Genomic DNA, 17,330 nt, shown 5'->3' with positions numbered 1-17,330 from the left:
AATTTTAATGGCCTGGCAATAATGAGGACTTTTACAAAAGTTAAAAAATGCTCAGGTAGGACAAGGCTGTGGAAGGAAATCAGTTGGATAAGGAACTACTCTACATAGGAATGTTGTAATTGGAGAATACTAAAGTAGCATACAGGAACATTTGCAGTGGACCATATTGAGAAAAGATCTGCATGATTCATTATGGGTTTGTTCACAAAGTGTGAGTGTGTTATGGAGATGATAAAACTTCAGTGGTAAGCACTGCAAGAGACGGCATGCATCAGAGTTGTTTACTGTTAAAAGTCCAATAGGGGATATAAGGAAGAGTCAGCAATAGCTTCCTTACTTCCTTCCACATACATCTCGTACAATGAGCAAAAAAGGAAAAAAATTAGAAAATTAACCCTTTCAACACCACAAGCATATATGTACGCCTGGCAGTTACAATGCCCAGACGCCTATAGGCTAATATGTATGCCCAGCAGGTGGAATGACTGGATGGCTATGAGTATTCATTTACATCTAGCAGATATGAAGGTCTGACAGCTAAGGGCAGTTATGTGTGCCAGGGCTTGGGAGCAGGTAAACTTGCCTATTAGAATGGCGACTCGCTGTTGTCCATATTTCAACAATTCTGTGAATGCTGTCATTATCAGTTCTTATTTGTGATGGCGAAAAGGGGTACAGCATTCACCTGCTCCTGTTTCTTTCTGCTTACCAGCTGATCAAATAGGTACAATTTGATTTCCTCGCCAACACACAATGGAAGAACAAACATATATAACCTGAAGGGCATGTCTTATCCTAATGAACTGACTTATCAGGTGCTGCGAAAGAACAGTGCAGTAGATGCATGCCATTTCTCAGTAACACCCCGTCATGTGGAACAGAAAATAGTGCACATGGACGTGCAAATTAAATCTGATTTCGTAATCTATAAATTTCATGACACAAACATACATAATCTGAAAGGGCATGAACTGCCCTACATATCTGACATATCAGATGCAAAAGTAGTGCTCCAACCTACGTTCAGTATCTTAACAAAATCCGATGTCATGTGGAACTGCAAATGGCATGCACTGCTGAACAAATGAAATTTGATTTCGTAATCCACAAAGTAGACCACAATACAAATATACAGAGGGTCCAAAAAAATGTATCCACTGTTTAAAAGTCCATAACTGGCAAACTAATTGACGGAGTTGTCTCATCTTTGGTAGTGTAATAGTTTGTAGTTCCGGCTCTGTTAAAGATGTACACAAACAATGATCTGGACGACCTGTAACAGTACCAAGTTCTGCTAACTCCTGTCGTGTGTTACAACAATTCATTCGTTCCCCACAGAAGTCTGAGAGACAGTGTGCCCGTGAAACTGGAGTGAGTCGCTCAAGTGTTCGGTGAATTTTGAAGATAGCAAAGTGTAAGTGCTACATCCCATGATTGCTACACACACTGAATCAGAGTGACCCAGATCTTAGAATGGAGTACTGCGAGTGGTTTACTAATATGGTGCGCAACAGTGAAGAGTTTGTAGAGGTGATTGTGTGGTCTGATGAGGCACAGTTCAAACTCAATGGTACAGTAAATCACCACAATTGCATCTACCTGGGCCACCAAAACTCCGAATGTCCATGTAAACAAAGACATGAATTTGCCAGAGTAAATGTGTGGTGTAAGTTGTCTTACCGGGGCTTGATTGGACCATTCTTCTTTGAGGGTACAGTTATCGGTGAGGTGTACCTTCAGAAGTTTCAGACATCCATTTTACCTGCCATCCGAGACTTATATGGAGACGGAAGAGTTTACTTTCAACAATATGGTGCCCCAGCCCACTACCAAAATTGTATTAGCGCGTATTTCGATGAAAAACTACCAGGAAGATGGATAGGCCATAGAGATGCTGTGGAGTATCCACCATGTTCCCCGTACCTAACTCCTCTGGACTTTCACCTGTGGGGAACACTAAAGGACATTGTTTATTGACAAAAGCCACACACATTGGATGAACTTTGAGAATCCATTGTACATTCATATACAAATATCCAACTGAACACGTTGCAGTCAGCAGTTTGTGTGTGGATGTTAATGGTGACCATTTTGAACACCTACAGTGATACTTTTAAGTTGGACTTTAAGCTACACTTTCACCAAAAATGAGACAACTCCGTCAATTAGTTTGCAAGTTATGGACTTTTAAATAGTGGAGACATTTTTTGGACCCCTCTGTATATCACCTGAAAGGGCACGAATTGTCCTACAGAACTGACATATCAGTTGTTGCAAAAAGTGAATAGTGCAGCAAAAGCAGTGCAGTTTCTCAACAAAACAAGCTGCTGCATAGAAATAAAAACAGCACAGATGGCCAAGTAAATATAACCTGGTTTCCTAATCTACAAAGCACATGATAGAAACATATATAATCTGACAGGGCAGAATTATTCTACAGAACTTATGTATCACATGAAGCAAAAGGCAAACACTGTAAAATAAATAAATAAATAAATAAATGTGGTTTCTCAGTTGCTCAGTTGCTGTGCAGAGCAGAAGACAGTACGAGTTTCAGGTGTCTTCAGTAGGAAGCGTTTATTTTAAAACTATATACTGTATCTTAAAATGTGTAAATTCAATGTTAATGAAATTTTAATGAGGTATAGGTAAACATTTTTGGAGTTTAAATCTAAAGTTACTAAGTTTTCCAATAACATAGAAAAATTTTTCCTTTTTTTAAAAAAAATAACTTTTTCTCAGTCCAAGATAAACTTATAACAGAAATCTTGGATTAACTCTGAAGCGCTCTTCCATGGTTATCCGAAACTGCAATCACTGTAGTGTACTGATTTTATGAAGAGCAGTTCGATGAATGCTGGAACATGCGATTAGCCTACAGTGACCATTACCTGCAGTGGTCGTCGTGCTGAGTCAGCTGCCCTACAGCACATGCACAATACATTGGCCCCCGTTAACTGGCTTGGCAGGCGGGGAGCTCGGCCTTCGCAGCCATGAAAGAGTTAATGTTCAAACAGAGGCTATCAAAACGTATTCCTTTCATGCATCACTTGTAAATCGAATAGGGTAAGGGCGGAAACAACAGTGGTATTAGGTGCACCCTATGTCACTTCTTTTTTTTTTTTAAGGAAGATTAGGGTTTAATATCCTGTCAACATTGAGATAATTAAAGACGGAGCACAAGGTTGGAACGTGTTAGTTACAGGGAAGACAATTGTCCATGCCCTTTCAAAGCAACCATCCCGGCATTAGTCTGGAGCAATTTACGCAAATCACAAAAACCCCAAAACATGATGGTCAGAAGCAGGTTTGAGCTGTCGTCCACCTGAGTGAGAGTCCAATGTGCTAACCACTGCATCATCCCATTCAGTGCCACATGCTTAAGATGGTTTTCAAGTACACTTGAACATGTATCACTGAACATAACAGCTTTGCAGTAAATGTATCTCCAACAAGTTATTTTTACTTGTCTATATGAATATCCTAAAAACATTTATGGTGTATTTTGTACTACAGGAAGAATTGCAAAGTCCAACTATTATGAGCTGTGGTTCTTTTACCTTATGGTGATGTTTATGTTTTTTCTCGTGCTTCTCCCTGTCTTTGTCCTTTTCCTTCTTCTTCTTTTTCTTTTTTGCTTTCTTATGTTGTTTTTCAATGTAGGACTCTTCCTTTATTTGTACAGATGCTGCTGAATGTCGAGATTCTTCATCTGCAGGTACAGATCCCATACCAGGGCCAGCATGTCCTAAAGTTTGTGGTACAGCAAGAGCCGGGCCAGAAGCATCATTGCTATGTTCAGGTGTTGAAGCATTATTAACCTTTAGGATCAATTTCAGTGCAGGCTTGTCAACTCCAAACTGCTTCTCTACAACAGCCAAACAGTAATGAATAGCAAACAAGTTTACAAACAAACATGGAAATATAGCTGTTTTATACATGCTCATTTGAAATATATTTGTAAACTGAAGAAGGGTCACCTGCACTACAAATACAAAAGGATAACACCAAAATACATGTGTTTGGTATGATATTATTTAATATAACTAGTGTCTTATAAAAATAATACAGGATGATCAAAACAGCATAACATGATCAAAATCATATGTGACGTTAAGTAGAACATAAATATAATCAAAATAAAAGTCAAAAGTTAATTAAGATTAAAGTTAACATTACTTCAACGTTCAGAAAACTAGATGTCTGCATTTCAGAAAGACACACAAAATCTTGCAAATGGTTCCCAACCAGAGCTCACACAAAAAGAAAGTGAAGAAGGCACGATGAGATACAATGAGGATGTGGAAGAGGATAAACAGGAGAAGGGGACCAAGTGTGTGTGTATGCCACACTCATATCCATAAAACCAAAAGATTCACTTATACCAGAAAATCGGTCATGGGATAAGCCATTCACCAAGACTTCTTGTGACACTCAAATTATGGGACAGAAGAATGCATACTGATGCAAGACAACACACTTATAGACTGCTTCCATCACAGTAACTCTTGGTAAGAAAAATGCAGTGGTATATGTGCTATTAACATGGTACCACCATTGCCATATCACAAGCATCACTTAATCAGCCCCTTTATAAAGTGCCACAAAGACAAAGACAAGAATCTTACATTCCATGAATGGAACATTACCACAGTGTTCCTGGTGACACTACATTTGTTGAGCCACATAGTATCTTTGCATTGCAGGACTTTACCAGGCAGATCACCAAGCTCAAGAAGCAGCCCCCTGAAATAGGCTACATGCAGCAATTACCCAGAGGCTGCCAAGACATCTCTACCAATGACGTGTATGTACACTGTGTTGGTTGGACATCTACGGCAAGATAACAATGCTGTTGCTGGGTTTTAACACATCAGCAACCTCAATCATAATACCACAGAATGTTTCGTTTTCCTCCAGTTTTCTCTACAACTGTGAAATGGTCCTATGTTATGCTTACAACTCTCAGCACGTTTCATACTGTGGTTGACAACAGATCAGCAAATGACCTGACAGCATGTGATAATGATATAAAAGAGTTTGCTGTGGACATAGCTTCTCCATGATTAATTCTGTGCGACCAAAGGCACACGCACACGCGCAAAAACACACACACACACACACACACACACACACACACACACACACACACAACTACTTCAGCCAAAACCTCTGCTCACATGGGTTGCAACAGGCACACTAAACAACTGTTTTACACAGATAAGCTACATATGTCATACATTTCAGAGTTACGCCACCAAAACAGATCCATGCAGTATCACCATGAAGCAATAGTTTCTAATGGCTCACGGTGACCAAAAAATAGAGTCTTACTAAACCAAATGTAGTGCAATCAATTAGGATTACATTCAGAAATGAATTATTGATATTTACAGAATAATGTACTTGACTTACTATGGTTTTAAACAAACTTACAATAGAATGCTGACGGCAAGAATAACTAATAATAATGTATTACAACAAATACACAAACAGCTAGATAGGTTTACAATCTTTAAAAGAAGAAAAATTGCGTACCTAAGACACATCTTACACAACACCATACATAAAGTTCAACAGCTGGAAACAGAAGGGACGATCGAGGTAAAATAACACTATATTGGGTACATAACATGAAGCTAATTACCAAGAGCAGATTAACCACTACAGACTGCTGTTCATAGAATACAGATGCATCATGTGATTGTTAGCATCCATCCATTGATAGGTACAAGAAGGAGGAGGAGGAGACGAATAATTCTTAAGCCCTTCCAAGCAAAATAATCTGTCTCCATTTGTCCACAAAACAGGTGGGCCTACCCTCAATCTGGAGCTGAATGATCTACAATGTCTTTCCAACCTTTAGCACCAGATCACCCCCCCCCCCCCCCCCCCAAGTTAAAATTCTTAATACTAGGATGTCAACAGTATTTAGTCTTCTAGAGGTAAATAATGACCAAATTACTGTGAGGGTCGTTCAATAAGTAATGCCCTACATTTTTATTTTTTTAAGAGCCATTAACATCCTTGTTGATGCTTCACATTTGATATTTGTTCTGTGCGATGGCGAAGTTTCAAACCGTTCTGGCAGATGGCCAGAGCCACTAATTTGGGTTGGACATCATGGACTCATTCATCCTACAGTCCAGACCTGGCAGCCTCAGACTTCCATATATTTGGGCTGCTTAAAGATTCTCTATGGGGGTCACACTTGGGAAATGATGAGTGTGTCAGTCATGCAGTGAAAACATGGCTATGCTAACAGGACAAGAGCTTTTACCAGCAGGGAATACACGTTCTTCCACAATGTTGGCGTATGGCCATAGAACATGCCAACAAGTACCAACAAGGACATGGACAAGACATGTTGATGTATACTGTCACCAAATTCTGACCCTTAACAATAAATATGTCCTGAGAAAAAAATGTGGGGCATTACTTAATGAACCACACTCGTAAATTGTATGGAGCATAGATATTGCTACAAGCTGTGGTACAAATGATCTAACACAGTCACACCAGCAGCACAAAGTGCACTGTGTTTTAGAAGGTAATTAACAAGATACATCATAGAAATGGTTGGAAATCCTACACATATGTAACGAAAAACAATCACTCTATTCTTCAGAAAGTTGGTCATGATATTGGTATCAGTGAAAATTGAGATCACAAGGTGAATGCAAGCCAGATGTAACACCAAATACATATGATAAGCTGCATCAACCAGTTAGAGACTGGAGACAAAATAGGGAAAGAAACACCAAAAAAATTGAGTTCCTGGGTAATGAAAACTTCATTAATATTGTGTGATTGTGTGGAGAAGAAAGGAGTGGGGTGGAAGAGAAGACCTGAAGTTCTGTTGCCACAAGATAATCATTTAATTTCCTTACACCTAAAACTCTCATAATAAAACTGAAGCAAAATACAAATAATACAAATCTCATCTCAGCTCGCCAGGTATTTGGATCCGTATCATGACGGTGTATTGTTTCATATGTCATATCTAGTCCATGGCTGAATAAAATAGCATTTTGTCATTATTAAGACATATACTTAACAGCATCATGTTTTGCCTGAGGCATGCTGTTATTTTACACACTTGTGACTAGGGAAAAAAGTTCACTTTGCTCCCATTTTAACTGCTGTCCCCAATGTTCTGCTGCCTCCACAACAGTTTGAGAACTTGTAATCAGATACACAAATGTGCTTGCATAGTACGAGGCAACAGCAGAGAAATATGAAATGGTTCCAGAAGGGTTGAAATTAGTCTCGATTGCAAATTAGACAAAAACCACGAGGAAAGAAATTATTACTGGCCATTATATCTTTGTCACAAGTGATTTAGGAAAATAATGTGATGCAGGGCATTTCTCATCTTTAAAAAAGATATGAGTAATAAGACATTTGACATCAGTTAGGACTGAGTATCGTGGAAAATTTTCCTTCAATGAAACAGATGGACAGCTGCAAATAATACTTAAAGTACAGATAAAAATGAAGTTAAATCCAAAACTCAATTATAAATTTAGTATTTCCAAACATAGAGCTGACCAAATGTGTCATTTATGAGCAATCTTACTGCTTCAAATCAGGTTCACTCTAAATATTTATTTCTGAATGTTTACAAATAGTTCAATCTCTTGATTTTAAATAATAATTATAGACATGGGAACTAATAAAATACCTTATCTTGAAGATTTAGCCAACTTTAATGGTAATTAATAACTTGGATCATTTTAAAATCAATCTTCAATACAATGAAAGAAAAAAATAGGAAACTTTTATCATATCAATATAAGTTTTAAAGACATTAATAATATTTAAACTGGCAAATTCATGGGTAAGAAAACAACACCAAGCCAAGCATTCATTAGGAAATGTGCAGAAGCCTTTTAAAAATCAATATAACATTTCAAACAAATGACAACTTCAAACATGTACTAATAAAAATTATCACGAGGCTACTGCATCTATTCAATGAATGTTTTCATGTAGTCATGCTGAAGAACTAAAGAAAAATTCCAAATAAACCACTATATTGACCTGCCACTGATTTAACTTCTACTATATTTTTAAATTAATATCCACAGTTTTATATGACTTAAGTCACGAGAGCAAGACTGGATTTAATATTTGTAGTGTGATTAAAACAGCTTGTGACTTTTGAAGTTTAGCTCACAGACAAAGAAGTGACAGCACTGCTCCACCACCAACAGTTTAGTTGCTACAATGCTCCCTGATGCCGCATCAGTTAACAGTAGTGTACTGTGCTGAGAATCAGTGGCTTGTGAGTAGCACATTTGACATATGCTGGAAAAACTGCAACTCTCCAGAAAGACACTAAACAGTCAAAATTCACAAGTTATTTTAATCAAACTATAGTTTTTTGTTGCTATATGTACCTCTTTTCTCTGATGCTGCTGTCATGTTTTGATAGATGCCAGGAGAATTTAAATTTAGACTGCTCTTCAACTTATACTTTATAAATGGTACTAAACACACTGCATGTACAGCACATCATGTTCATGAACAGCATAGTTCTCAGAAGATACTTCCAATTCAGTATCTGCATTTATGTCAAGCAACATATGTTGGTTCCACACAAAACGCCGCAAAAAATTTTCCGATGCATTCTTCACGTAACTACACACTCATAATAAAATGTGTACACTGCAAGAACAACATATCCCTGTATATAATATGACAACAATTACTAAATTCACTGTTAATATAAAGGTTTGCTGGCAGTGAAGCTATACAATATTTCTCACTTTGACTGAAGATATAATTTTGATTTTGATGCAACATACAATAGTTTTCACAAATAAGGGAAAAATCAGAAAAAGACATCTGCAATAATTTCAGATTGGCAATTTTCATTATCATTCTACATGAACTGGAAACTGTTTCTTTTGAACTGGAAACTTTCTTGCAGTGGGTCATGGCTATCAGATGTCGCAATCCATGTTAAATATAATAATTTGAAATTAACATATTCAATATTGTGAGAATAAAAATTACTGTTAAATGTGTCTGAATTACTATTTACATGTTGTAATGATGTGTCTTATGTTTGTGCGGTAAAGTTGTTCTAACTGTATGTTTTTAAGAAGCTATGATGTTGGCCATAACCACTAAGTGCTACAAATTGGTTGTGTCATATGGACACAGCACACAGCAGTGTATCTGCGAGTAAGGAGTCTCTGTTTTGAGGGTAAGAACAGACAGGAAGGTAGCCAATGGTCTATAATAACACTGTTGCATCATTTATTGAAAGAACTAAAGTGATGGGAAACTGTCAGAATTGAGGTAGATCGAACTCAAATAGATATGGCCATGGGATTAAGTGTTCATTTTTCTGCTGATCTTAGTTATCTCAATAATTTCTAATTACAAGTTAGGTAGCCACAACATTCACTCAAGAAGGTCAAGAGCTAAAACATATGCTACTTACAAATATTTACTGTTACACATTGGAAGAAACAGGACCAACACTCCATTCTAAGTGCAGCTGTCCATTTTTTAGACATTGAAAGATCGTATCATTTAGTACTATGTGTAGAATGATCCTACATGACAACTTGGCAAGTGTGTAACACTTGTTACAATAAGGGGCATTTACACAGGGCATGGCAGCATATTTACTGAACTGCAGAATAAGTAAGGACTAATCACTTCTTGGATGAATACTGGTTTAGATTAAAAACAAAGATTCCAAGACTTACCAAGCGGGAAAGCACTGGTAGATAGGCACAATGAATAAAACACACACACAGAATTTGAGCTTTCGCAACCGGCGGCTGCCTCGTCTGGAAAGAGGGAAGGAAAAGAAAGACGAAAGGATGTGGGCTCCAAGGGAGAGGGCAAGGAGTCATTCCAATCCCGGGAGCAGAAAGACCCACCCTAGGGGGAAAAAAGGACAGGTATACACTCGTGCGCGCACACGCACACACACACATATCCATCCACACATACACAGACACAAGCAGACATATTTAAAAGATATTAAAAACAAAGATTCCAAGACTTACCAAGCGGGAAAGCACCGGTAGATAAGCACAATGAATAAAACACACACACAGAATTTGAGCTTTCGCAACCGGCGGCTGCCTTGTCAGGAAAGAGGGAAGGAAAAGAAAGACGAAAGGATGTGGGCTCCAAGGGAGAGGGCAAGGAGTCATTCCAATCCCGGGAGCGGAAAGACCCACCCTAGGGGGAAAAAAGGACAGGTATACACACGCACGCGCGCGCACATGCACGCACGCACACACACACACACACACACACACACACACACACACACACACACACACACACACGCACGCATATCCATCCATCTGTGTGTGTGTGTGGGGGGAGGGGGGGGGGGGGGGCGCGGGCGCGCGCGGGCGTGGAATTTCTCACTTCCAGCCTTGCCTCTCAATCTTTCTTGAAAAACCTTAATCCTACTCCCAACATCACCACAGCCGAAGCCCAGGCTATCCGTGATCTGAAAGCTGACCGATCCCTCATCATTCTTCCGGCTGACAAGGGTTCCACGACCATGGTACTTGATCGTCGGGAGTATGTGGCTGAGGGACTGCGTCAGCTTTCAGACAACTCTACATACAAAGTTTGCCAAGGTAATCCCATTCCTGATGTCCAGGCGGAGCTTCAAGGAATCCTAAGAACCTTAGGCCCCCTACAAAACCTTTCACCTGACTCCATCAAACTCCTGACCCAACCGACATCTTGCACTCCTACCTTCTACCTACTTCCTAAAATTCACAAACCCAAACATTCTGGCCGCCCCATTGTAGCTGATTACCAAGCCCCCACAGATCATATCTCTGCCTACGTAGATCAGCACCTTCAACCCATTACATGCAGTCTCCCATCCTTCATCAAAGACACCAACCACTTTCTCGAACGCCTGGAATCCGTACCAAGTCTGTTACCCCTGGAAACCATCCTTGTAACCATTGATGCCACTTCCCTATACACAAATATCCCGCACGTCCAGGGCCTCGCTGCAATGGAGCACTTCCTTTCTCGCCGATCACCTGCCACCCTACCTAAAACCTCTTTCCTCGTCACCTTAGCCAGCTTCATCCTGACCCACAATTTCTTCGCTTTTGAAGGCCAGACATACCAACAATTAAAGGGAACAGCCATGGGTACCAGGATGCTCCGCTCGTATACTAACCTATTTATGGGTCGCTTAGAGGAAGCCTTTTTGGTGACCCAAGACTGCCAACCCAAAGTTTGGTACAGATTTATTGATGACGTCTTCATGATCTGGACTCACAGTGATAAAGAACTTCAGAATTTCCTCTCCAACCTCAACTCCTTTGGTTCCATCAGATTCACCTGGTCCTACTCCAAATCCCATGCCACTTTCCTTGACGTTGACCTCCATCTGTCCAATGGCCAGCTTCACACATCACACATCAAACCCACCAACAAGCAACAGTACCTCCATTATGACAGCTGCCACCCATTCCATATCAAACGGTCCCTTCCCTACAGCCTAGGCCTTCGTGGCAAATGAATCTGCTCCAGTCCTGAATCCCTGGACCATTACACCAACATTCTGAAAACAGCTTTCACATCCCGAAACTACCCTCCCGACCTGGTACAGAAGCAGATAACCAGGGCCACTTCCTCATCCCCTCAAACCCAGAACCTCTCACAGAAGAACCCCAAAAGTGCCCCACTTGTGACAGGATACTTCCTGGGACTGGATCAGACTCTGAATGTGGCTCTCCAGCAGGGATACGACTTCCTAAAATCCTGCCCCAAAATGAGATCCATTCTTCATGAAATTCTCCCCACTCCACCAAGAGTGTTTTTCCGCCGTCCACCTAACCTTCGTAACCTCTTGGTTCATCCCTATGAAATCCCCAAACCACCTTCCCTACCCTCTGGCTCCTACCCTTGCAACCGCCCCCGGTGTAAAACCTGTCCTATGCACTCTCCCACCACCACCTACTCCACTCCTGTAACCCGGAAGGTGTACACGATCAAAGGCAGAGCCACGTGTGAAAGAACCCACGTGATTTCCCAACTGACCTGCCTACACTGTGACGCTTTCTATGTGGGAATGACCAGCAACAAACTGTCCATTCGCATGAATGGACACAGGCAGACAGTGTTTGTTGGTAATGAGGATCACCCTGTGGCTAAACATGCCTTGGTGCACGGCCAGCACATCTTGGCACAGTGTTACACCGTCCGAGTTATCTGGATACTTCCCACCAACACCAACCTATCCGAACTCCGGAGATGGGAACTTGCCCTTCAATATATCCTCTCTCGTTATCCACCAGGCCTCAATTTCAAGTTGCCGCCACTCATACCTCACCTGTCATTCAACATCATTTTTGCCTCCACACTTCCGCCTTGACCTACATCTCTGCCCATACTCTTTGCCTTTAAATATGTCCGCTTGTGTCTGTGTATGTATGGATGGATATGCGTGTATGTGTGTGTGCGCGAGTATATACCTATCCTTTTCCCCCCCTAAGGTAAGTCTTTCCGCTCCCGGGATTGGAATGACTCCTTATCCTCTCCCTTGAATCCCACATCCTTTCATCTTTCCTTTTCCTTCCCTCTTTCCTGACGAAGCAGCCGCCGGTTGCGAAAGTTCGAAATTTTGTGTGTGTGTGTTTTTTAATTGTGCCTGTCTACCGGCACTTTCCCGCTTGGTAAGTCTTGGAATCTTTGTTTTTAATGTATTTTTCCCACGTGGAAGTTTCTTTCTATTATGTATATTATATTAAAACAAAGATTCCAAGACTTACCAAGTGGGAAAGCGCCGGTAGACAGGCACAATAAATAAAACACACACACAAAATTTCTAGCTTTCGCAACCGACAGTTGCTTCTTCAGGAAAGAGGGAAGGAGAGGGAAAGACGAAAGAATTTGGGTTTTAATTCCATTTTATTTACATTATATATCTTTGATGTGACAAGGAGTTGAAGCTTGCTTTCAGAGCCAGATATCTGTGAAGAGAAAATTAACTCATCTCTATAGCTGAATTTGTTGGGGCTCCATGTCTTTCCACATAGAACTGTACTTGCACAGGCTTATAGAAATGGCACCCTTATTGCTAATGGAGGTTCTCATCTTGATGCAATACGATTATGGTTTCATTCTAAAGAGATAATGATGGATCAAACAATGCTTACTCCAAGGACATATATCTCTAACTGGAGGTGGGGAGGGAGGGGAATCCATGAGCTATCAGCATATTTTTCGGCCAACTTGTTCTGGATTGAATAAACAGACAGGACCTCTATGAGATGCATTTGTATGGGATTTTGTTGATTAAAATATTCACCTCCAAACCTATGCTGTGCGGAGAGCAGTTTTGTAAGAAGAATGGTGTTGAGTATTAAATTGGATATGTTACATTGATATTCATGATAATCATATTCTGTGTTGACACCCAATGGTGCGGTACCATATTGACACCTTCACTCTGTTTATTTTACATGGATTTCAAAACACAAATTGTCTTCTTTACTTATGAAGTTTTAAGTTTGTTACACTTTAGCCAAGTTTCATCATGAAACTTTTTCGTTGGCATCATTTTTGTGATTTTTCCTTGATTTATGGAAACCAATGTACAAACAAAGAAATTAACTATCAACAAATGTTTGAAAGGTCTTAAAATCTGATTTTTAACCTGAAGTCTTTGCTCAGTTATACAAAATAGTCACTAATAATAATAAAAAAAGGAACAGTAATGTGTAAGAGGCATCACTATTATTCTAAGCTCCCATTTATTGTAACTATATATAACTTTTCTTTTGCAATATTGTCATTATAAAGTAAGAATATTTTTTTGTGAAATAGTTGGAGTAAAATAAACAATTACTGAAACCTGTGTGCAACACAACTTGAAGACATACACGGAAAACTATACAGGGCACAGTTAAAGAGTGTGAGAAATCAATTACTCTGAATTGTACATTTCAATATCCCAACAGAATCAAACACATATTAGATGAGTATAATACTAATGCTGCACACTGTTGCTTTTCAAGCAACTGCAGTAATATATCACTACCCTACTGCCAACGTGGGTACTTTGTAATGTCATGTGTCAATTTCAACGTAAGACCTCATTTACATTGAGTTCTCAATCAAGGTAACATCTGTCATTGCCAAACCTCTCAAAATTATTCTGCAAAATATTTGAGTACGTGTTAATAAGTTGTTATATTACATGCGCTTCCAATCACAATGGTGACACAGCAAAGGTAGCTTTGGTATTCTGAATAAGAGATAATAGAATGTTACCAGCATGTCAAAAAACCTTCAAGTGAGGAGAAAAATGTGGGGATTAGCTACCAGCATTCAGAGACACAATAATTTATTGTAAATGAGGGTAGTGTATTGACCATTGTAATACTGTCCTACTGTAACACTGTTTTGACCAGTGGTGACAACATTTTATTTATTGTTGTTGTGGTGCCAGGCAGATATGTGTTACAGACCGGGCTCTGGCTTAGGTTGGAATATACTGTAGTATTTTGTTGTCAACCAGCAAAGCCAATGGACATATCATGATAATCTTTCATTTTTGGCCAAACTGACAGTGATCACAGATTGTTCCTAGCAGTGCTTCGCATGAAGGAGGTGGTGTAATTATTTTCTAGGACATTTCATCCAAGCTTCCACAGGTCTCAATGTGTGCTGTCACTGAAGGACCATGGACAATTTCACCTGCCTGAAGTAAAAGTCCCATTTCATTTTCTTCAAAATTATGACATATGACCAGCTGTTATCTTCTGTGAAAACTGAAATGATGGCTTGTAATTCTGCTATTTTCAAACTGTTCCAGTGAAAAAAGATAAAATACAAATTACACAAGTAAAAGAGAAAGAAGGTTGCAGTTCAACGTAAGGTTGAAAAGGCAGTCGCATAGACAAGGTGATGGTGCAACTGAACAAAGAAGAGGGAGGAATTTTAGTATTATCATACAGTTCATAATTCAGCAAAGGCTTTCCCATGAGCTTGTACGATTAGAATGGGTCAACTGAAGCTTTGTTAACACCCATACCCAAAAGGTTACAGCATTGTGTGTCATCATGGTGGTGCTGTGTATTTGAAATTGATAGTGTTTGTGGATGGCATATTGCAGTATATGATGGCACTCTCTAGTGTGGGATTTTTATGTTTTTAAATTGTGTCTAACGTTAGTAAGTCATTGAACTTCCTGAGAGCTGTTTGCAAGAATAATACTGTAAGAGTTAATGGCAGTCTGTTAGCACATTATTTTGGTTTTGGCAGAAATGGATACTAAGACTGGTTTTCACATTAGAAATTGTGATTGTGGTGCTGTTTATGTTTGTAAATCTTAATTTTTTGTTGGTTATGGATGACAACAAAGTTCACGAGTAGGTCTCTACATGCCACAATGAGTGACAACAGGATGACCGCAACTAAATTTTCGAATATTTTAAATGTTACATTTGTAGAGAACATACGAGAGTGACCAAAGTTAATGCATCTTGGACAATGTGTGTTTTGCCAGCAGGACAAAACATGGCATTCTAAGCACAGGGTGGTCTTGGTTTGAGAAGTCCATGGCAGACATTTGAGAGACTGTGCTGATCTATGAGAGTTTTTATGCATAATTGTATGGTTCTTGTAAATCAAAATTGATGTTAATGAAATTTTTTATTAACTTTTGGCTTGTGTTGTTAGTTGTTGGTAATTACGTTGTATTGTGATTAGCACGTATTTTGGAATGTGATTTACCCTCATTGGTCAGGTAAGTTTTCAATATTAGTTATGCAGGGTGTAACAGGTATAAGTACAGATATTTCTCCTGGTGACAGAGAATGGCATATTGAACTAAATTTCATCAGTATTTATGGCATATACAGACTAATAATTGTAGGGATTACCTCCAAGTGCATCTGACAAGAGCAAGCTATTAATGATTATTTCCCCCTGAACAGTAGGTCAGTTGCTGAAGTGCGGTTGTAAACTGGTTAGTCTATAGTGATCAGCATAGCCCACTTGGTGGTGCAGTTACGTTCATGCCGAAAGCATCAGGATGCAAAGTTTGTGAGAATACTGTTCGAAGCAGATGTGTGTGAATATTACGCTACCACATATAAAAGTATCTGAACATACATCCATTGCACACTGTACAACAGTTTTGGTTTTGTGCTAGTATTTACTTCATTTTAGCTATTTGGGTCAAATAATGTTTAAGAAATGTGACTTGTTAAGTTGTGGTATCATGGATTTCGTTTGAGCTATGTGGCCCAGTGACATTTTCACCACTGGGTTTTGGATCTATGTGTGGGTCCATGGTACTGTGGACTTCATTTGTGCTATATTGGTTACATGCAATTTCCAGTATACCAGTTTTTTTCCCCCTTATTGTTGTTTTGTTGATTATTGAGGATTTAGTTTGCTTGATCTTTGGGTTAATATTTGTTTTTGGTTATGTTTTCATTATTAGGATCATAGTAGTAAACTTAAGTTTGTCCCCACCCAAAAACCACAGTTGTCCTGTTAGTATTACATTATTACAGCAATTAAATAAATTTTCATATTATATCTGTTTGTTCACATGTGTAGTAAGTGACATAATGGTTGCCACATTGTAAAAGTCTGAAACAGGGGTGTACTTCATCTTGATGATTTCATGGGTCAAGTTAAGCTGGTGGAGCTGCAATCTTCAATTTAGTCTTTTAGAACCAATGGGAAAAGAAAAGCATGCACAAAACCTAATGTTTCTTTCTAGAATTTTATTGCAGGAAGAAAGCCCTGTCACTCACTAACTCTGGCAGCCACATTTGAGCAGCCAGAAGTCACTCAATTCACTACTAAATGGTTGGAGGCTACTGATGAATTGGCCTGTTTGACATTTAAGTCTTGTATGTTTAAAGTTTTTCTTAGGAGTAATGTAAACATTTTCCCAGCTTATTATCGATAGTGTGCCACTGATGCTCTGCACAAATGAAACAAGGAACAGTGGTAGAGGACAATACTAGATAAACATTGTTCCATTGTTAGCTCCCTCTAATTAAACACAAACAGGAGGAAGAAAGATTAGGTTCAATGTTCCATCACCAACTTAGTCCTTAAAGATGGTCAGGAGACTTAGACAGGGTGAGAATAGGAAAGGGAGTGTGCCATATACTTTTGAATCATTCTGGAATTTGCCTTGAACTACTTAGTGAAAGCACGGAAGACCTAAATCTGGATCACTAGATGGTAATTTGAACCTTGCTCCTTCCAAATGTGACCGTGCAGTGATAACCAATATTCCATCTCAATTGATAACTGATTACAAATGTAAACAGTATTTCTGCATACAGGTC

The 17,330-nt window shown here is 39.3% G+C and overlaps 1 protein-coding gene across 4 annotated transcripts in view; it reads right to left on the bottom strand.

Moving 5' to 3' along the window:
- Nucleotides 1–17,330, bottom strand: part of LOC126271901 (bromodomain-containing protein 7) — a 133,861-nt gene that overhangs the window by 102,538 nt on the left and 13,993 nt on the right. For 2 of the 4 annotated variants that reach the window (XM_049974286.1, XM_049974287.1), the window contains exons 2-3: nt 8,403–8,670; nt 3,561–3,868 (exon numbers count right to left, since the gene is read on the bottom strand). In XM_049974286.1, the coding sequence (XP_049830243.1) occupies nt 3,561–3,868; nt 8,403–8,427 (333 nt within the window). In that variant the 5' untranslated portion in view covers nt 8,428–8,670. The remainder of the gene's footprint in view (nt 1–3,560; nt 3,869–8,402; nt 8,671–17,330) is intronic. The other 2 variants (XM_049974285.1, XM_049974283.1) reach the window with 1 other exon arrangement.

The sequence above is a fragment of the Schistocerca gregaria genome, chromosome 5 (genome assembly GCF_023897955.1).
Source record: "Schistocerca gregaria isolate iqSchGreg1 chromosome 5, iqSchGreg1.2, whole genome shotgun sequence".
NCBI classification, from domain to species: Eukaryota; Metazoa; Arthropoda; class Insecta; order Orthoptera; family Acrididae; genus Schistocerca; species Schistocerca gregaria.
Note: the sequence above shows the minus strand (reverse complement) of the source record. Positions and strands in the feature narration are given on the sequence as shown.